The sequence below is a fragment of the Neopelma chrysocephalum genome, unplaced genomic scaffold (assembly GCF_003984885.1).
Source record: "Neopelma chrysocephalum unplaced genomic scaffold, ASM398488v2 Primary Assembly neopelma1_43, whole genome shotgun sequence".
Classification (NCBI taxonomy): domain Eukaryota; kingdom Metazoa; phylum Chordata; class Aves; order Passeriformes; family Pipridae; genus Neopelma; species Neopelma chrysocephalum.
Genome location: NW_020897702.1, coordinates 1,527,513 through 1,550,648, shown reverse-complemented (window position 1 = coordinate 1,550,648; position 23,136 = coordinate 1,527,513). Strand labels below are relative to the sequence as shown.

Genomic DNA, 23,136 nt, shown 5'->3' with positions numbered 1-23,136 from the left:
TAGAATAGAATAGAATAGAATAGAATAGAATAGAATAGAATAGAATAGAATAGAATAGTTGGAAGGGTCCTACAACAATCATCTAATCCAACTGCCTGACCGATTCAGGGATGACCAAAAGTTCAGCATGTTTAGCTGAGGAGGAGAGTGATAGAGCAGCTTTGGTGAGCACCTGGTATCCAGCCAGGGTCAACCCACCACATAGTCTTTGATCACCCTCTTGGTAAAGAAATGCTTCCTACTTATAGAATCATTGAGTTGTTTAGGTTGGAAAAGACCTTTAAGATCATCAAATCCAACTGGTAACACAGCACTGCCAAGTCCACCACTAAACCATGTCCCTCAGTGCCACATCTACACATCTTTTAAATACCTCCAGGGATGGTGACTCAACCACTTCTCCAGGCAGTCTGTTCCAATGCTTGATAAACCTCTCAGTAAAGAAATGCTTCCCAATGTCCAGTCTAAATCTTCCATGGTGCACCTCTGAACCATTCCAACGTGTTTTGTCACTGGATACCAGAGAGAACAGCTCAGCACCTCCCTCTCCATATCCCCTCCTCAGGAAGCTGTAGAGAGAAATCAGGTCGCTCCTCAGCCCCTCCTTTTCTCCAAACCAGACAAGCCCAAAGTCCTTAGCTGTTCCCTATAGGACGTGCCTTCCAGCCCTTTTTCCAGCTTTATTGTACACCTCTGGACACATTTGAGTACCTTCACATTCTTCCTAAATTGTGGAGCCTAGAAATGCACACAGTGCTCAAGGTGAGGTTGCACCATTGTTAAATATATTGTGATAATCACCACTTCTGACTGGCTGGTGATGCTGTATTTGACAAATCTCAGAATGCAGTTTGCTCTCTTGATTCTCAGGGCATATGGCTGACTTTTAGTGATCCTATCTGGAGTGTTGCTCTCCAGCCATTCCTCTCCCAATTTATACTTGTGCCCAGTGTTACACCATCCCAGGTGCAGAATCCAGCATTTTTTCTTGTTAAATTTCATCCCATTAATTATTGCCCAATGCTCCAATCTATCTAGATCCCTTTGTAAGGCAGCTTGTCCCTTGAGAGAGTCAACAGCACCTCCCAGTTTGTTAGCATCAGCAAACTTGTCAATGGTCCATTCAACTCCTGCGTCCAGATCATCGATAAAAATATTAAATAAAAGTGGCCCTAGAATTGCCCCCTGATGAAATGCTGCTGCTGACCAGTTGACAGGCAGATGTAGCCCCATTCATTACAATCCTTTGAGCCCTGCCTTGCTGCCAGTTCTTCACCCAGGCTCCTACCAGTTGACAGCCTGTTCTGTCAGCACCCCATACATTTTTGTAAGGCTTTGTCCAACACTTTCTTTAAGAAAACTTAATTGCAGTGTTCAAATGATTATGTCAAATAGGCAGGCCATGGACCATATTTTGTCAAACTAATATGTCCCTATTTCCTAAAAATGTATTGGTTTTACATAAGAAATTTTTGAGATGGTTACATCTGTCATCAGCACAGCCCCATCTGAAATGGTTTGCATTTTTAATATTTTCCCTACACTGTTTCTTTTCTTTCCATAAATGTAATGATATATTAATTATTATTGTGTTATAATGAAAATATTCCTTTTTTTTCCCCCACAAGCTCTAAAATAATCTCCTGATCTATTGCAGTGGTTGAATATGTAATGTATTCTGGTCAGACCTTTATAAAAGTGAACTGCAAGAAGTTAAGATTTACTCACCTACACTTCTCCAGCACAAAATAAAAACAGTACTATTTCTCTCAGGATCAAACCCAACCTGGTACCACTTAGTCAACATAGCAAAAATGTTGCTAGTCCCATAGAAGTCCCATAAATTTGTTATGCACAGCAGAACAGTTATTTCACTTAGAAATGAGCACACACTGGAGTTCAGCGTCCATTACCTGTAGTCACAAATGAATATTCATTACAAAAGAAACCCAGAAAGAGTCTGTAACATTTACACACCAAACAAGGCCTCCCTTGCTGAAGTTTAATTTAACTCTGTTCCACCTAGCTACAAAGAAAGTTACTTGACATGTTTAAGAAAGAGCTACTCTGGGCTTGTTCCTCACAATTGATACTTCATCCCATTACCTCTTTTCAGGTTTCTTTATTTCAGCTGTTCTTAGGATGTGTAGGAGGCAGATTGCCTACCAGCCCTGCTACCCACATCTATGTCTCTGTGTCTCATTGTGTCTCATTGTGTCTCATTGTGTCTCTCCCACTTTCCTCCTTCTCAGAGTTTCTCTCTCATTGGGCCGTTCTGATCACCATCTCCCCACAAAGACCTTATTTGAATTGAACCACGGTAATGCCAGAGTATGACTTATAAAACACTGAAGTTTTATTTTGTATTGGGAAGACACTTGAGAAAATAACTGAATTTTACTATTAGTTGTTTCATATGTACATTTTTCCACAGAAAGGTGGAATTTTAAATGCATTGCCCACTGTATTGAAACAGAATGGTTGCTGTTGTTAAGATAGATTGCTCACTTGCTTTACCTGAGCTAGTTGAAGCTGGAGACTTGCTGCGTCGGGATGGGCCTGGGCTCTTGGTGGTGCTCCTACGTGAAGTCGATGCTATTTTTGTATAGGAAGTGGATTTCACCACCCGACATTCTAAAAGACAAAGAAACTGCATAAGTTAGAAATTAAGAAAGCCAGCAAGATTCTGTAACAGAAAGAGCACTGAAAAGCGCAAACATTCAGCCCACGCTTGTTTTCATTCACCTTGAGGAGTTTTATGAGAAAATATAAAATCTGTATAAATGGCTTCATTAAAATCCAAGTACAGTATGTACCATATCCCAGACAAAGAACTACTGCAGTAATCCAGACTTTTAGATACCATGGTTACTGCAGGTAATCAGAACAGCTTAATTTAACAGTGCTGAGAATACACACAAAATTTCTTTGCTTTTGAAGATTTCAGCATAAGCAACACAGTGATTTTTTTTGTAAACAATCCAAATGCAGTGTAAGCATTTTTGTCAATCTAGGTAGTCTCCTCTAGAAAAACCGGAAGGCTGTTTCTATGTATCAAAATGTTAAGATGACGCAGGTGTCTGCCACTCATGAAAGACTTGAGGAAAGTGAAGCAGGTTTGTTGCTCCTGCTTAATCCTCTAGTGAACAATAGCACACATTGTATAGCACATGCAATTCATCACAGGTTGAAGGAAATGGCACTACTTGCTCATAGGAGAGATCAGTAAAATCAATGAAGAAGCGAAATTGCCCTCCCACTTGAGAACACTACAAGATGTTCAGGTTAGAGTTTATATACACCCACACATCTCTGTAGGCATCCTTGCATTACGCCTGCAAAATGGTTTTTGGCCTGAGGATGAAAGAACTTAGTGTGCACAGAGTCGATGTCTTGCACTCCTAAATGGATACTAGATTAATCACCAGACGTATTATACACTTGAGAAAAATAAAAGATTTCCACTTCTTAGCCAATACACAATTAAAAGTCTGCAGCAATGTTTATACTGTCTTCACCTGACAATGTCAGTACACTTCACTTGTTTAAAAATACATCAGTAAACATTTAGTTCTGTATCAGACCTGTTTCTCATTTTCTTCCCATGGTTAAGGTTCCTCAACAGAGGTTAAGAGAAATAAACAAGAGTTTTTTCTTCCTAGTCAGAAAATACCATGTACAAGCCTGCACATTATTTAGTCTTCACAGATCAGTGGAGCCTGTAACATAGTTTAGACAGATTAGAGAACAAAGGAATAAAATTGAGCATAACTAATTAACTTACACATATCCACCAGAGAATGATGTCATGAAATTTATTTCTCTTGGCTGCCCTAACTCTCCATCTTTCATCAAGCTGGTGAAGGAAATAGAAGCAAGAACTGATGTGTTACTGAGGGAACATCCAGCACAGCTGAGAGCTGAGAGGACAAGAGAAATGCCTTGGTCTCCCCAAAGAAGCTTTTCTTCCCAAACTCTGCACATTCCTAATGCCCAATAGTAGCTAATTTCTTTCTGTTTACATTTTATGTGATTCACTGATAACTACTCTTGTTTTACACTGAAATGGAGAAAAACATTTACTCTATGAGGAAATCATCAATTGAAAACAGGAGGAATCAGATAAAAACTCTCAATTAGATGCCATTGGGTAAATATAGCAGTAACCTTACATTGATGTATTGACATAAACAGTTGCTCCAGAAACCATATACAACTTGAATGTAAACAGGTTTTTTACCTTTCCTGTAAACAAAATGTAAAATTTCCAAACACCTAACAACACTTGTCTGATCTTGTAAAACTACAATGTAATCCTGTTGTGGATTGTGGGCCTCATTCACAGGAAACAGTCAGGAAGGGAACTGCATATTCTAATGGTCAACAATCAACAAGACTAAAGCAGAATGATTCAACTAACCAAAACGCATTAGAATATGTCATTTGCTCAGTAGAAAAACTTAAACAGCCCATGAAGAAAAGAGCTAGTTTACCAACATATAAAAAGCTTTTCTATTTCCAGCACATAAAGAAAAATACTTAATCTATATCCCTCTTTTGGAATTCATGCTATGTACTAAGCTTAGCTCTCATCTTATTACAAGTATTAATACTTGTTCAAATTCTCTCAATACCTTATAAGCACCCAGAGTTAGAATGAGGTTAGAGAGAAGATTCTGCATTTGAATCCATATTTTCTCTCATAATATTGGAAAGGACCAAGTGGACAGTGGTACAAAAGGAAAGGAGAGGCAACTAAATGCACATCAAGTTTATCTTTCCATCCTACTCATGTAATGCTGTTGAGGACAATACTCAAGACAGCCCTTATACCATTTTCACCCAGCCCACTCAGAAAAAAATGAAAATAATTAATAAAAAGTAAATCTTAATCTGAGACTTTGTCAAACATGGGCAAGAATCATGTGGATGACCTGGACTGAAGAGGCTAACAGCATCTTGTCACCATTTTCCTTATCTTCCAGCAAGAAGTGCTTACATACTATGGAGGGGTGTTAACAATTTTGGGAAAGAGGGAGGCTGGCATCTGGCTGCACCCATTAGGGCATTTGACTACCCCTCACTACTGATGGTCTCCTTAGAACGGTTAAAGTTCAGAGTGGTCTGCTGTGGTGGGTTGACTCTGGCTGGATGCCAGGTGCCCACCAAAGCTGCTCTATCATTTCCCTCCACAACTGGACAGGGTTTTATGAGTTGAGATGAGAATCGACAGATCACTCACTGAATACCATCACAAAACAGTCTGAACCTGGGGATATTAACTGAATTTACTACCAACAAAATCAGAGTGTAGTATAATGAGAAGTAAAATAAATCTTAAAAACACCTTCCCCCCTGCCCTCCCTCCTTCTCAGGCTCTACCTCCTCCCCTGGCACCAGTGCAGGGAGACAGGGAATGGGGGTTATGGTCAGTTCATCACAAATTATTCCTCCTGCTACTCAGGAAGAAGTCTTTCCCCTGCTCTAGCATGGAGTCTTTCCCACTAGAGACAGTCCTTCATGAACTTCTCAGATGTGAAGATGTGTCTATCCCACAGATAATAGTTCTTCGCAAATTGCTCCAAAGTGGGTTACATTTCCACGAGGTGCAGTCCTTCAAGAACAGCCTTCTCCAGTGTGGGTTCCCAACAGGGTCACAAGTTCTACCAGGAAATCTGCTTTGGAGTGAGCTTCTCCCTCCATGGTCCACAGGACCCTGCCAGGAACCTGCTCCAGCACAGGCTTCCTATGGGTTCAGAGCCTCCTTTTTGGGCATCAACCTACTCTGGTATGGGTCTCCTCCATGGGCTCCAGGTGGATCTCTACACTCCGATTGACCTCCCTGGGCAGCACGGAAACAGCTTGCTTCCCTGTGATCTTCACCACAGGCTGCAGGGGAATCTCAGCTCCAGTGCCTGAAGCACGTCCTCCCACTCCTTCTCCACTGACCTTGGTGCCTGCATAGTTGTTCCTCTCACAAATTTTCTATCCTCTCTTCCCTGGCTACACCTATATATGCCTAATAACTTTTTTTTTTCCTTCTTAAATATGTTATCACAAAGGCGTTATCACCATTTCTGATTGGCTCAGCCTTGGCCAGCAGTGGGTCCATCCTGGAGCTGGCTGGCATTGGCTCTGTCAGACAATGAGGACAGTTCTCACTGATGCCTGCTCAGCTGGTGCTAAGAAAAAAATCTAGGAGCCGTAAGCTGGGGTGAGATAAGAAAGGGTTTAATTTTGCCAAGGCAATAGATAGTATATGACGCGCGCGCTGGGCTGTGCCCGGGATGTTACATTTATAACAATATCTGGCCAATCCCAAGTGTGTCCACCCTATAACTTTTGGCCTGGTCCACCCCCTGGCCCGCCTCCTGGAATTGGGTCAGGGGGCTTTTTGGGACCCCCTCTTCATCATTCTTCATCATCTTCGGGGTACAGAGAGCAGTTACCCAGTTCTTTGACTCTGTCCTGCGGTTTCGGCCAAGATATAAGCGTTCTCCAAACAAGACAGGCTTGCCTTGACAAGAGACAAAACATCTTCTACTGGATATGGGAATAGGGTTGATATGGGGGGTATGGAATGGGGTGAGAGGATTAAGGAATGTATAACTAAGGGGTGTTACAGGGAGGAGGGAGAAAGGGGTTTGTTTCTAAAATCTACTTCTATTACCGATAAAACTTATAAGGCTTACAAAATTAGAAAAATAAAAAACATTAGGGGGCTTAAGGCATCATCACAGAACTCACCACTGTTGCTCCGTCCCCAGCTACCAAAACCTGGCCATGGAAACCCAATTCAACTACAAATCATTCCGATGGGCTACATATAGACCATGACCCGTTATTTGAGTAACCCCACACTAATGGCATATTGCCCTTTGAGGAAGTCACCTCTTGCAGCCAGCTGAACTTTAAATCTCTAAGCCACAGGAGCAGAGACACAGATGATCATATGACAATTTGAGAAATGAACAAGCATCACAGGATTGCAGCATAATCCAGCTTGGACGTGAGAAATTCCCTATTCCAGTTTCCAGCTCGAAGCTTGAAGTAGCCTCCCATTCATAATCCTGACCCACTTAGGGTCACTTCAACCCATCTGAGGAATGCAGCCGGGCATAAACAGTGCAGGAGGATCTTGGAGAGCATCAGTGACAACTTCTGTTCCAAGTGATAGAAAAAACAGTAAGAAGAGATGCTCTGGTCACACTCAAAAAAGGAAAGACTCTCCTGGAATGTGAAGGCCTTGGCTGCACTGACCATAAGATAGTGGCGTTCAGGATTGCAAAGGGACTGAAGAAGGGCAAAAAGCAAAACCACAATTCTGGACTTCAGGCGAGCAGACTTGGGACTCTTCAGGTATCTGCTTGGAAGAATCCTACTGGATAAGGCACTGGAGGGAAGAGTGACTTGAGAAAGCTGATTAATATTCAAAAATCAGCTCATCCAAATTCCAGCACAAACCATTTCAACAAGAAGGAAGCTATTAAAAAATGCCAGGAGATCTGCATGGAGGAACAAGTTGCTCCTGACAAAATTCAAACATAAAAAGGAAGCATAAAAAGGTGGAAGCAGGGACAGGTAACCTGGGAGGTGTATAGAGTAAGTCCAAGAATGCAGAGAAACACTTAAAAAAGCCAAAGCTCAACTAGAATTGAATTTGATGAGAAATGTTAAGGGCAATTAGAAGGGCTTCTTTACATACAGAGGGAACAAAAGGAAGACTACAGAAAATGCATACCCATTGCTGAGTGAGACAGGGCCTTGGTGACACAGAACATGGAAAAGGCTAAAGTATTGAATAGCTTCTTTCTCTCAGTCTTTACTAGCAAGCCCGGTCTTCTGGAATTCCAGGTACCAGAAACAGGGTGAAAGCCCCAAGAAAGGAAAATCTACCCTGAGTGGAGGAGGATCAGATTAGAGAATACTTAAGCAAAAGAGACATGTAGGTCCAAGGGACCTGGTGGGATGAACCCTGCAGGTGCTGACGGAGTTGGTTGATGTCCTTTTGAAGTCACTCTCAATAACCTTTGAATGATAATGATGATTAGTACAGCCATTTGAAGACCCAGCAAATCTCACTCCTATCTTCAAAAGGGTCATAAAGGACTACCCAGGGAACTACAGGCAGATCAGCCTTACATCAGTCCCTAGGAAAGTGACTGGGAAAGTGAATTTCAAGGCATATTAAGGACAAGAAAATCATCAGAAGTAATCAGTATGAATTCACCAACAGGAAGTCATTCTTGACCAACTTGATAACTCTCTGCAATGAAATAACTGGCTTGGCAGATGAGAGGAGAGCAGAGGATATTGTCTACCAGGAGGACTTCAGTGAGGCTTTCAATGCTGTCTCCCATAAAATCCTCATAAACACACTGCTGATGTACAGCCTTGATAAGCAGACAGCAAGGTGAAAACTGGATGAATGGCTGAGCCCAAAGAGTGGTGATCAGCGGCAAGATGTCCACCTGGAGGCCAGTAACTAGTGCAGCACTCCAGGGTTCAGCGCTGACTTTAGTCCTTTCCAATGATTGCATTAATGACCTGGATGATGAGGCAGAGTGCAGCCTCAGCAAGTTTGCTGATGACAAAAAACTGGAAGGACTAGCTAATAACACCAGAGGGTCATGCTGCCATTCAGAGGGACCTTGAAATACTGGAGAAATGGGTGGACAGGAATCTCATGAAGTGCAACAAGGAGAACATCAAAGTCCTGCACCTGAGGAAAAACAACCCCAGGTACCAATACATCTTTAGGATTCCTTTAGCTGGAAAGCAACTCAGAAGAAAAAGACCAGAGAGTCCTGGTGGACACCAAGAGGACCACGGGCCAGCAATGCATTCTTGCTGCAAATAAGGCAAATAGTATCCTGGACTGCATTAGAAGAAGTGTTGCCAGCAGGTGATCCTGCCCTTTTACTCAGCACTGGTGAGACCACATCTGGAGTACTGTGTCCAGTTCTGAACTTCCCAGTACAAGAGAGATATGAAGGTACTGGAGAGATCCCATCAATGGGCCATTAAGACAATTAAGTGACTGGAGAGTCTCTCCTATGAGGAAAAGCTAAGGGAGCAGGGACTGTTCAGCCCAAAAGAAGAGAAGGCTCAGGGAGGTTCTTATTAATGCATATAAGCAATGCAGAGTGCAAAGATGGAGTCAGGCTCTTTTCAGCAATGTCCCCTGACAGGATAAGAGGCAATAGGCATAAACTGAAATGCAGATTTTGTCTGAGCTTTTTACTGTGAGGGTGACAGCACTAGAGAGAGTCTAGAGAGGTTGTGAAATTTACATCCTTGGAGACCTGGTCCTGGGCAAGCAGTTCTAGGTGACTTTTCTTGAGCAGAGGAATTAGACCAAATGATCTCCAGAGGTCCCTTCCAACCTCAACCATTCTTAGGGCTTTTGCAGTTGTTTCCAGAAAATCCCCAAGGATGAACACTACCTGGGCTTCCCAGAAATAGATTTGCTTCCCTGGGCAAACCTATTCCAGTGCTTGACTGCCATCACAGATGTTTTTCTTTATATCCAGTCTAAACCTCTTGTTTCAATTTATATCTACCACCTCTCATCCTCTTACTATGCATGACTATGAGGAGCCTGTCTCCCCCACCTTGATGGAGACAAGATGCTGCCCCATGGGCACTGGAGGCTATTGGTAAGTACCCCTAAAGTGATTTCCTTTTCCAGGATAAACAAGCCCAGCTCCATCAGTCTCTCAGCACAAGGCAAGTGCTCCACCTCCCCACCATCATGGTGGTCCTCCTCTGATTGCCTCCACTTCAGTGATGTCCTCCTTGAAATGGGAGGCTTTAAACTAGACACAGTATTCCAGATGTGGTGTCACATGTGCTGAATAGGGTTAGTTCCCTGTCTCTACTGAGTCGGTTCCTGTTCATACCTCTCTGGATGCTGTTAGAATTTTATCTGTCAGGACAACTCTCTCTTTAGTCTAAGTCACAGAAATGTTCTCTTTTTTCCTGTTTATAGTTATACAAGCCCTTTTGAGCTCAATTATTAACTTCTTTGGTACAATTTTCTTTTTCCACTCAAAAATAATTCACAGGTCATGAAATTTTAAAAGCACACAGTTCAAATGAGCATATATTCTCTTTGCTTAAATAACTTTGAACCCTAAGGTAAATTTGTCAAGTGCCATGTTTCCTATGAGTTTAAAAGTTTATTCAAAAATGATATGGGCTACCATACATAAATGGTATGGCCTGTGGAGGACTATGTAGGAAAGCCTCCAGTGCTGCGCACACCAGGGTCGAGCAACTCATGTCTTCAAAGGCAGGGCAAGACTAGTTACAGAGTCTAAAAGGACTTCCAGTCTTGGGTAGAATGTAACCAGGCTGTTTATTGTAAATAGTTCTCAGCTTCCATGAACAGTTTAAGCACACAATTCTGTTGTCACATTTAGTTTATAAAGTAAAATTTTGCTGCAGGGAAAGATCCCACTCAGTGACCACACAACCACTGCTTGTCTCCTCAAAGGCATTACCATAATCTGCCTGATGCTGTAGGAGAACTCTGTATACATGAACAAGAAAGGAAAAAACCAAACCAAAAATGCATGTTTTATTAAAACTTATTTTCTACACAGAATCTACACTAGCAAGGAAATAAATACATACCTTCTTCTCATCAACAGTATTCAGTAACTACACAGTGAATAAGCCATGAAATAGAAGAGTGTTTTTTCCCCAATTTTTTTTTTATGACAAAACTGTATCAAAATAGATCGGAACTCCTGACAGAAGAGAGCTATACTGCCTTTCTCATTCATGTGAGCATGCTCAGCCAAGAAGAAACACCAAGTGTTTCTGTATTATGTCCAGTAAGGAAAGAAATGTTCCACAAAACCCCAGTCCTTTCTCTCACCACTGACTGATTAAGATTAAAGGAACAAAATGATGACACCCATGGTAACACGAGGTAAAAAAAGGTCGACTTTACAGTCTGATCACAGGCTTTATTGTTTTCCAACTCAGAATACAAGATAAATAAGGAAGTTTTTCCAGCCAAAACATCTCTCAATAAGATGTTCTATTGTATAACTACAGACAGAGCTACAAAGTAGGAGATAGAAGTACAGATAACAGCAGGGAGGCTAACAATGCAACACTGTAGTCCCTTTATAGTGTGGAATATTACCACAGAGGTCTGAGGCATTTATTGGACATTAACAATAAGGCCGAGGAAAAAAAAAAAGAAATAAAAAAAGGAAATATCCCAAGGCTACAATTTTGACATAACTGAGACACAGTAGGGACAAGATACGGTAAACAAAGTTACTGAGATTGCACAGTGGTGTCAATGAGCAGTAGGAACTGGCACAACTAGGACGAACCCCAACATATACTGTACTTGTCAGCTCTTGACTCTTCCTGTTGCCAAATGTATAATATGTAAGCATGAGGTAATTAAAGGATGCTAACACACAAAATCATAACACCTGCTGTCTCCAGTTCCTTGATGTTTCATTTTCAAAATGCTACATTAGCTTTTATACTCATTAGATTTTACAATGGCAAGAAAGCAGAAGAGAGTAACTAATCTGCAATAAAAGTATCATAAAATGAACAAATTTAATGTGTTTCTAGTGAAGACTATGAGAAGTTATTTAAATTACCAGGAGATCAAAAAGGCTTACTTGTCAGCTACTCAGAAGTTGACTGTATGGCCTTTATGAGTTCCTTCTGGGCAAAAATATCACTCTCTGCTGTGTTTTGCTTTTCTTTGAGGTCTATGTGTAGGAAATAGATGTTATATTTTTGGTATCACTGACAATCTGTTTCTCTCAGACAAGAACATTTAACTTGGTTTCAGCAACAGCTGTATCCTACAGATAAGCAAGAAAGGAGGATCAAGGATGTCTGTGGTTGTTGGTAAGCCACTTTACTGTAAGCCTTAGGCTGGTACCTTTTACCACTGCTTAAAGACATTAGCATCACTAGCAATGTCCTCAGGCCAATCAGTAGATCATTACCCCAAATGCAGTACCAATTTTCGTTTTTAATTTTAAGAGTAATTTGTTCCATGTTGCTAATTCTTAATGCAGCTAATAGGATTTTACGTTTCAGCTGCATTCATGCCTTCAATTAATACCAGTAATCTTGTGTTTGCAGAACTAAGTTTCACTCTCTTCAGCAAAAGGGAACTGGTACCATCCTGTCTAGTGGCATTGATACACACTGCAATTCACACTACCCTACCAACCAATGGCAGCTATGACTTGTAATTACGACATGTTCAAAAGGGTAACTATCATACAGTTTCCACAAACGAAAGGGATATAGAGTGTTTCACAGAGGTTTAAGTAATTTAAAATCTTCTATCGTCATGGTTGTGCCTACTTCAATTTTGTTCTGCATGTCTTCCTTCAGTGTGTTCCTGATGCAGATGGACAGTGATGTATGTGTAGAATGCAAAACTCTAAAGTTTTTATCCCATGCACTAAGGTATCTGTCACTGTAAGTGCATGGGGTTTTGAGATATCTCATTTTCTGATTTGATTTCTTACCATTAACTGGTCCTCCACTCATGATAAAGATTAGGAATACTGTCTATTTCTACTGTGTGCCAAATATTTGTAGTAGCAAATACCTAAATCTCCATTTTTTTTCTGCCAAGAAATATACTTTCATTGGGGTATAAAAATATAGAAACTGCTGGATTTTCTTTCATGTGAAAAATCATTCTCTAATTCTGAAACTGGCTAACTATTCACTAACAAGACAAAAACTATATACAATAAAATACAAACAATTAAAGTCATCTATGCCTTATTAAAAATTAATAAAATAGAGAATCTTGAAAGGTCTTAGGAACACAAATAACTTCACCCAACCTAAGAATGCTTCCAGATATATGTACTACCCCAAAAATGCCTTGTTAAGTTAGAAATAAGGAACGTATTTGTTCATTCACACATTATCACTAATATCTCATTCTGCTCTAATGTATAACCTTCAAATCTGAATTCAAATGTTTCTAAATTCACTGAAGTCTAAGTATTTACCAGAAGAGGCAAATAAATGGATTGTATGTATAATCAAAATGTTGCTTCAAGTATTTCCTACTTTTTCTTCAAACATGTTCCTGTTTTAAAGGCAATGTTGGGAGCACAGAACTCCTCTAGTACTAGAGATCTAACAATATGATTCATACATATGAACTATTCACTCCATGGTCCTTCTGCAGTCAACGGAATGTGTTCATTTCTGTGACCTACCTTAGGAACCTGTAAGTTCAGAATGAATGACTATATATTATTACTTTTAACAGGAAATGTCTAAGATAGCACAACTGACAACTGCAAACAACTGTACTATTTTTATTTACAGCCTCAGCATTATTCTTCATGAAACAAAGAAAAGTGTCATGCCTTTGCTTATAGCTTTCATTTTCTTTTTGTGACAGAAGTTTGTTCTCTGCATATGTAGTCTAACAACAGGTATCTCTGAAATACCCCTGATGAAACCAGGGGGAAAATTCATCACTGAAGCACCTTACTTTACCTGTACAGTTTGAATGGCATTTTTCTTGGCATGGTTTTATTCATGTAATTAGAGATGAAATGAAAGGTTGGTACAAATTAATTAGCTTAACTATTAACTATTCTGTTCATCAACATCAATGGCTTGCTCTCCTTTCAGCACGAAAAGGTAATATTTGTTATATTACCTATTAAAAACAATCTTGTTCTTTACTTTGAGAATAAACAAGCCTCCTATCCAATTCATATGGTAAATATTAACATCATTGTAACTACCAAATACTTTTTTTTTTTAATTCCAGTCTAAGAGAAGTGTCAATGTTGCAGTTCAACAAATTCTGGGGTTCTGGTATTATTACTTGCTGTCTTAAAAGTATAACTTGTTTTCAACTGTTTTCTAGTTCAAATTACTCTTTTGAAAGTTTACAAGTCCAAGCCCTTTCCACAGTTAGAAATGTAAATCCTCGTTTTCAGAACATCATCCTCACATGGAAAGCATCAGCTTAAAGGTATTATGGAGAAACATCCATTCAAAACACTTAACTTTTAACACATTTTAACCAGGTCTCCTGAAGTTACAGATTTTTTCTGTGTAACTGATTTGTGGTGAGCGAGAAAATATGCAACTAAACTGCCCTACTTATTTCTGCTTTGATTTTTCTTTCAAGTAAATCTGCCTATTTATAATGCACTTATCAGTCTAACTACTTTACTGTGCAGTGTTAAGTTTTAAAAGCCTTTTTTTTCCTTCAAATAAATAAAATATACTATGCTGGGATAAAGATTATAGTCACAACAGTTAAGCACAAACCAAATTCCCATGGCTCTTAGACAGCTAATTAGTTAGATTAGCAAGGAGTCTTGCACAAAGTAAGGGATATACAAATACAAACTATCCATTAAAAAACAGATGAATATGAAAAGCCAATTGTTGCATGGGTTTTTTTTCATTTAAATGATCATTAAAAAGACTAACTGCAATCAGTCAGACAACACTATGTTAGCAACAGCAAGATTAGAAGACAAGACACACTAAGAAGAGAACAGGTTATAGAGAGCTCTTTGATAATATTTTCAAATTAGCAAGATGTGAAGAATATTTAGGGATACATCTGAGACAATCTCTGAGCTATCAGACACTGTTTTTTTGAGAATTGTGAAGAATAAGTAAAGATCCAAGAGAAAAAGTCAAAGCAAATGCCTATCTTTAAAACTGGGACAAAACAGAAAACTGGGAGTAGCAGAAAAGACAGCCTAATTTGAGACTATTGAAAAAATTATTCAAAGGGATGATATAAAGAAGACAGAGTCAGGCTCCTTTCCTTTTGATTTATGGCAAGACAAGAAGCAACGGGCACAAACTGAAACACGGGAGGTTCCCTCTGAAAACACTTTTTTAACTCTGAAGGGACCAAACACTGGCACAAGTTGCCCAGTGACATGGTGGAGTCTCCAGCTCCATGGTTGGAGCTATTCAAAAGCCATCTAGACATGATCCTGGGCAGCTGGCAACAGATGACCTCCAGAGACCACTTCCAAACTCAACCCTTCTCTGCTTCTGCGACAATACAAAGCAATAAAGGAAACCAACCATTTGAAGCTTAAAAGATATTAAAATTACATGTAATAGTCTAAATAGTTTTGTCAAGAATAAACTGTGTCAAAGTAATCTTCGTATAATACGATAACGGGTGGGACAGTAGAGATTATAAATTTTTCTACTCAGAATTTTGAAACTCAAGTTGCAACTTAAGAAGATACCATCTATAGAAATTGTTTTTAATATGGGTATTGGAAAAGCAAATCAGGGTAGTTACCAAAGGGTTTACTGTCAGAATAGGAGAGAATGAGTAGAGGAGCTCACCAGAGTTTTATTTCTGAGCCTGGTACTAGTCAATATTAATTTGTATTAATAAGATTAGTATGCATTTTAAATCTGGAGATGACAATACCATAGTAAAGCTGTAAGCATTGTAGAACAACATAAATGGTATTTAGAAGTATCCTGAAAACTGAAGAAGTCATCAGAAAAACCAGGTAAAACTCAGCAAGTCCAAAATCCTAGAACCAGGAAAGAATCAACAACAGAATAAAGGTTCAAGCCATCTCACTACATGAGTCAGATGCATGAATGCTAAACAGTAGTCCTGCAAAGAGAGACATAAGTTTTGCAGTGGGTCACATGCTGAATCTGAAGCAAACTACTACAGTAAAAGGAATCATCATGCTGCTGAACAGATACACTCTGTGGAGAACATCTGAATTATTTTGTTCTCCACAGGGCTACTGCAGTGTTAGCTAACACAGCAAATCTGCTTTTGTGTTTCCCACTTAGAAACAAGAGGATTTCACCATCAGAGGATTGAGAGAATACCAAGAAATATCACAACTCAGGGAAACATGAGCAGTGAAGGATAACTAATAAAAATGGGATCTTTAGTTCAGAAAAGAAGTGATGAGACAAAACAGCAGCCTTCAATACTTAACAGATGGCCAAAATGAAGAAATACTAAATTCTTATGATTAGTTGTATCACAAACAGGACAAAGAAGAGTGATCTTAAGTTTCCAAAAGGTAGGTTAAGTCAGACATGAGGAAACATGGTTTTAACTGCAAGGATAAGGAAGTAGTGGAACACATCATGTGGAGGACTTGTTGAATTCCACTAACTACAACTTCACACACACAGGTTAGCCAGAAACCTTTAAAGTCAATTTAGGTATAGGTCCTCCCTTGGGACCTCTCAGATTCCTTCTAGGATTCCTTTGATTAAGTCTTCCTAGTATGACTCATATAAGGTATTCAAAAGTTTTTTTCACTGTCAGTACTTCAGCCTGGATTTAGCTGAAAGATAAGTAAAGGAAGAGAGGTACACTAATGTAAAACTGAGTGAAAGTCAAGGAATATTTTAACGAAGGAGAAGTGCTTGCTTAATGGGTGAATTAAAATCATTATCATTTCCTCAGTGGGGCGACTATTAAGATATAAATCTTTTATTTTTCTGCAAAAGCCAGATTGATTAACTTTGAGAATTTTTCTCATGGGGCATTGGCAAAACTGGTATCTCCAAAAAAATGCAGACTTTCTCCTTCAGAGACAATTCAGAACCTTGTTGGCTAATATTCTCTCATACCATTAGGATGCATGTGTATTTCCTCAAAATGAACTATGTGACAAAACTTTATACTGAGAGAAGCGTTCATGGATTACATCCTTTTTTACTCTCACTGGACATATCTAAAGTGATTTTGTAATGGTAGAGTTGATGAAGAGGCATGGTTCTACCTACATCTTCCAAAACTTGATCTGCGCTCAAAACACTCCTTTCATTCTTAAGCCCATATATAGGCAGGTCCAGATGAAAAAACAAGATGAAAACAGAAATGCTCACACATTCTATAAGGTCAAGAAAAGCTGTCATTAAAAAAAAAAAAAAAAAAAGAGAGAAAGAGAACAAAAGCCAATCAATCAAAACCATGTTAACCTACACCATCTTCTGAAGCACCTGGACTGTAATCATTTGAAGCAAGAATCACAGCTTAATATGTGTCTAATGCTTAAATGATAATCAGCAAGCAGTGTGTAGGTGGGGGGACAGGAGGAGTGCTAACTATGGATTGAAAGATTATATTTATACACATTCCATTGTTGAAAGCAATGCTTTACACTCTACCTTAAAAAATTACAGGTATCATTTATGATAGTATCTAACATTTCAGCGGATCATTGTTTTTAAAATCATTTTTTGTAGACTGAGTTGCACAAACTTTTAGACAAATCCAGTCTGAGTCGACCTTCTTCCATGAAATGAAAGCCACTATGACTGATAAAGTATGCTAAGCCTAACAATGCAGTAGACATTTCATAGGGGTGTCTCATTTTTTTAATTCTTTGACCCATGTAATTTTTTGCACTGCAAGATGGTGTACAAGAAATATCTCTAACCCTCTATCTCCTCCATTAATTTCAAAGACATTCAAATGTGAAACCATGTCCATTACTAATTTTTTAAATAAAGATGATGTCCCACTATGTGTTTAAAGAGGGCTGTCATATGAGTCAAAAAACACTGGACTGTTTTTTAGTTGAAGTTGCATAGCAACTATGAAAGATGAAAAAATAACTAATTTAACAAATTTTGCCATATTATTCTTTGTGAGTCAGCCACAATTTTCTCAGATATGTTTTTTATTTAAAGTCTTTCTTGTCCAAAGCATTCATTTAGAAGTTTGAGATTATTCCATATTTAAGAGTATTCCTAGTCTTGGAAAGGATGCAACACTGAAGCTATTTCTGAACAGATAAGGAACAGTTTACACTAAAGACCTAATGCAAATCCAATTTTCTATTTATATTCTCAAAAAGACACCTAATTTCCTGCAAAGTCATTCAAATGTACTTTTTTTACAAAAAAAATAATTAAAAAACCCCAAATACCAAAAAATCGAAACACAGATGAACCCATAAGTTAACTTAAGAAACAGGTTTATTCACAACATACTCCTGTCTTCCTCTAGATATTCTAAGAAGAATGTGACTTGTTCTCACAAACTTAAGCATACAGATAACAATGTTGTTCAAAGTCACAAGTACTGAAACAGACAACTATGCCAATGAAAAAAATATTGTCTGTGTAATTCCTAACTTCAATTCTTCCACTATCTGAAATCTAAGAATCTCTTCAAGAACATCATAAATCCACTTCGTAACCAAAATGTAGAAATATTGAAGACAAAACAGCCTTGCCTTAACTTTCCAATTTGCTTCTAACCTCCCCACAGTTTTGTGTCAGTCCCAGCCTCCCATATGTCTGTTCCTCCCACAAAAAAGCCTCTGCACTTTCTCTGACACCAACTTCTATGAATAGAAAGCTCTCTCTGAGGCAACCTGCACAAAGCAGCTTCCCTCTCTGTATGATCCCCTGATGATTTTATAATTTAACTATTGCAATTGAGATGATGTAACACAATGCAAAACAAACAGATGGGCAAGAGATATAAAGCATGGCCAGGTCAAAACTGGAAAACATCACTGCCAGAAATGTTGTTGGGCTCGCAGCTGCTGACATTGCTCCTGGGATATGTGCACACTGAGGCTTTGCTGGCAGCTGCGTTGCTGGCTGAGGTTTGCAGCATGTGGTTCTACTTAGGTGCCACAAGCTGGGCTTTGTTTGCTTACTCCACATTTACAAGTGCCTGCATGCAAACCTGTGGAGATAAAAGGTAATTCTGGATGCCAAAACTCTGTTGTGTAGATCAGACGTGTTTTCCTATGCTGAAATGAACAAAAGGGAATTTTTTAATGAGGCATGTTTACTTTGTGACTGCAGTGTAGAAATCTGGAAGTACCACGCAGAGTTAACTTGAGTAATACCCTAAGAGGAGCTCGGAAAGGTAAATTAGTATATGCTAATTTCTGTGAAGCTGCAACAGACTGCTTGACTGTGTGAGAGTTTATTGAAATCTCACTTGGGCATCTCTAGTATTAACAGGAATTCTGCGATGGTATGGAAGAAAAATAATCAGTCCCTGTCAAATTTATTTCCTAATTATTATATTCCATGCTGTCTTTATGTGACATAAGGTGCAGTTCATTAATCACATAAAAGCAGAGCACTAGAGACACTGATTTAAGGAAAAGTAACTTAACAATAAGGAAATATTGGGAAAAATATACAAGCATTATAAAGATAAATGAGCGCAAATGCAATGATAAAACACAAGAGAACATGATGAATCAAACCTTCAAGTACTTCGATTGTTCAGTCTCAACCCATCACGCTGTAGATTTCAACTGGGCAATGGTGTTTCCACAGCAGTTACAGACTAAAGCCAGGAGCAAGGAAAGCTTTATGGACTGAGCTATACAATTTAAGTGACCCACTGGAACTACTGAAGAAGGACACCAGGATCCCAGTTTCAGTCAAGCAGCATCTTTTAAAGTAGCCAACCTGATGCACAAATTGCCTTACTGGTCAAAGAGGAGCTTCTTCTCCTAATATTCACATCTGATGAAGCCAAAAACCAGCTTTCTCGCAACTTAGAAGCCAAATAATCTATGTCCCTCTCACAGGTGAGAGGAATACAATGCAAACAGTAGAGTATGAAATTAAGTATTGTAAATCTGAGATATTTATAGATACAAAAGTAACAGATATAAATGCAGAAGTAATGTTTTAGATACGTCAAAAGCCATTATAGGGACAGAAAGCATTTTCAGAACAGCATGAATACTGAATTCATACCTTATTTCCAGCAGAGTAGGATCTGTAGTATCTAAAATACCTGGATTAACATCTGGGCTGCTTTGGAACAGGCAAATTCAAACAAAGTTTTTTATTTTATTCATTATTTCTTCCATTCCTTCACTGAAATTTTTAGGGGGTAAATATGACTTTAAAAACAGGAACAGGTAATAGAGGTATTCTGCATATATTCCCAAAACCCTCACTCTATTCTAACAAACTTGCAGCTTACATAATGATATGTAACAAGGTAACACAGTTGAATTACATAGTTGTTATCTGCAAAATTGGTCCACTTTCAGTAATTATTGAGGTGTCAGGACATATGAAAGGAATGGATTGATGAGGCAGGAGGATATAATGACCCACACATATTTTATTAAGGCAAAAGATTTTTTCTGGCTATTGATGCAAAGATGATAGAAAAATTTACACAAATGCTCCCAAAACTAATCAGAGACTTAGAGGCAGAAGACATCAGCAGACACAGTTCCTAATCACAGGCCCCTCATCAATGATTTAATATGACAGAGGGGACTGCAGCTTCATTATCTGGTGATATTTTATTTATTCATATTTAATTACTGCATATCATAACAATTTGAAATTTGACTGCATTGCAGAAGACAAGAGAAGGAATGAAGCTGTTCTACTGGCTATACTAACACATCTGCTTCACAGACCTACAAGGATTCATTCAGCCACAATATATAATAAAAGTGAAAAAACATTTATATTCTACAAATGAGTTACAAATTCTCCACATTAAAACTGGGTGAAATAAACATATATGTCTTCAAAAGTCATGTAGTGGACGTGAAGAATTCTATTTATCTTCACTATAGGCTGAAAGTGTTTGGGCCAAGATCCCCAATTTAGGTGAACCATGAGGAGAAAAAAAAATGATGGCAGAAGAAAAAAAAAGACTAACATGACAAATTAGCAGAACCAAACCTCTCCCCCAGTGGGAGGGAGAGGTGAAGGCCAAAGGGTAGATTAATCTTGCTATATCATATGGTCTTGATCTTAAAAATTTCTCTGCATGTTTAGCAGAAATCACACGCACAATGGGGAGACTTTGAAAAGATCAGGAGCCAGAGCAGATTAAGATGAAATGGGGCCAGATCCAAAAAGCCGTCAACCTCCCACCCTTTCCTGCAGACTCCCATGTGGGCAGGAGATTGTTTCATGGCTCCAAAGTGCTCGTCTATGTTGAGCTCGTTGATGAGTGCTCTTGCTCCCTGTGTCTCTAACAGAGAAGGAGTTTTGACTTCTCTTTACGCAGCAGTATGAACTGCAGCTGTGGACACACCTCTTTGTAACCCCTCTTACTTTGTGGCCCCAAATTAATGTGCAGAACCTAGCTGATCCAACCACACCAAAAAACCAGATCCATACCTAACCATAATAGAAATAGGATTTTTAAAAAGCAAAAGAAATAAGAAATTTTGCTGTCCATTTTAAACCAGTAATTTAAAAAAAGAAGAGGGGATCGAGCAGATCGAGCTGCAGGTTACTGCAGCTTACGCAGTTGCTGAGTGTCAGCTGAGTCAGAGCAATTATCTGCATATATGCATGGTAAAAAAAAGAGTTAATGCAACATGTCTTAGCTGAGCCTACAATAGAAGAAGATTAAATTTTGCGCACATGCACAATTTCTACAGCTGATCTGATGTGCGATTACTTTTTAAGCTACTGAAATTGCTTGTATATGTGAGCTTTAAAGTCTATCAAATCAGCAAATAATTAGGAATTTAAAAAAAAGGAATTTAAAAGATTATAAAATAATCTATTTATTTAATGAGTGACACAATGACAAAAAAGCAAGAAGGACCCCTAGAAGTTATAAATGCTGTTTTAACTATTGATCTGAAAACTCAAATGCATTTGTATTGAAAATTGTTTTACTAATTTGCTTTTAGAATAGCTAGGTGCAAAAGCATATGTTCATTCACATAAATCTCACAGCAGTGTTTTCACTCTCTTTTAAGATAAAAGATAATTTGTTCCATGATTTATGATCTCACTGACTTCCCATATTGAATTAGGCAGCTGAAACAATCCCTATCATACTAAAGTTATTATTAATATGGTAGCATACATACATACATTGACTGATACCTTTTATTTGAATTCATGGTGTGTGAGGATAACACAATAATTTTATACATCCACTAATGACAAACTATTACAAACATCCACTTAGTACTTTCACGCAAAGCATGCCAAACACACACACGTACATAATTCCCAGTTTTACACTGGCACAACTATTGCATTTTGTTACTTGAGAGAAACCTTGTGCGAATCAGATGCTGTGCTCCCCATTCTTCATTATGAAGAGCAATTCAACAGACACTTTTATAGCTGCTGCTGTAAACATCTACTTCAGTTCTCCTTATCTATTCTTGTTACTTTTTCCCCTCAATTTCCTAATTAGATGACTTACATTTGTTTGCTTTTTCACTATTACCCTATAAAACTCTACCATTCAAGTTACTACTCACTGAACTAGGCAGAACTCTTTCTTCTTCCCCATAAAGTTTCCCTGCAACCATAACTCCTTGCTACTTTCTCTCTAATATTTAGATGTGCTTGAATGAAATGCACTGGCTTGTACTAATGCAATGCATGTGTTTACAGAACACAGCAGGCACATACTCCATTTTCAAAAGACATAACAAAGGAACAGCCATTTATGAAAGTTTCACTGTTTGTGTTTCTCACTTCCTCTTCACCCCCCACCCCATCCCAGAGTCCAACTAGAACATCTGGGTGAACCGGATTAAATAATGAACTCTTTGTTTGAAGAAAATTCACAGGAAACGTTAAACTTCTCTTAAGACAGGAAAAGTTAGTGCATGGGAGCCAGGACAGGAGAAAGTCAAGGAGTCAAATGAAGAACTATGGTTCTTCAGGATAGAAATGTACATGTATCACTCAGATGTGTGAAGTTCTACCACAGACACCAGAGTCCTGGTGAAGTATGTAGCAGCAAACTCACACGGCAACATCGGGAGCCTCTGCACCTCTTCTGCTTGAAGGAAAAGTCAAGGCTTTTGTGGGTGAACTGTTCAAAGGAGACTATAAAGATTTTGGTCTGGCCTGTTATCTTTGTCTATCTCTGCACAACTTTCTACATGTCAATGTATTTCAGTAGGGTGTATGCCACATTTTCTTTTGCTAAACTACACCACAGAGAGAATAAAGTAGATAATAAAACCCAGAGAAGTTATACAAGAGATATGTATTGTTTTTCCAGTTCAGTTTGGTGAGGAAGCTTTTTATACCAATACAACTCTACATGGACCCTAGGTTTAACACAACACAATGCTTTTTATTACTATGGCAAATGAGCAATTAACTTCATTGTAATGTGAAGGTTGACTT

The 23,136-nt window shown here is 38.7% G+C and overlaps 1 protein-coding gene across 4 annotated transcripts in view; it reads right to left on the bottom strand.

Annotated features, from left to right (window-relative positions):
* DCLK1 (doublecortin like kinase 1) overlaps nucleotides 1-23,136 on the bottom strand; it is a 241,396-nt gene that overhangs the window by 72,854 nt on the left and 145,406 nt on the right. For all 4 annotated transcript variants that reach the window (XM_027677743.1, XM_027677739.1, XM_027677740.1 and 1 more), the window contains exon 5: nucleotides 2,518-2,634. In XM_027677743.1, coding sequence (XP_027533544.1) covers nucleotides 2,518-2,634 — 117 coding nt within the window. The remainder of the gene's footprint in view (nucleotides 1-2,517; nucleotides 2,635-23,136) is intronic.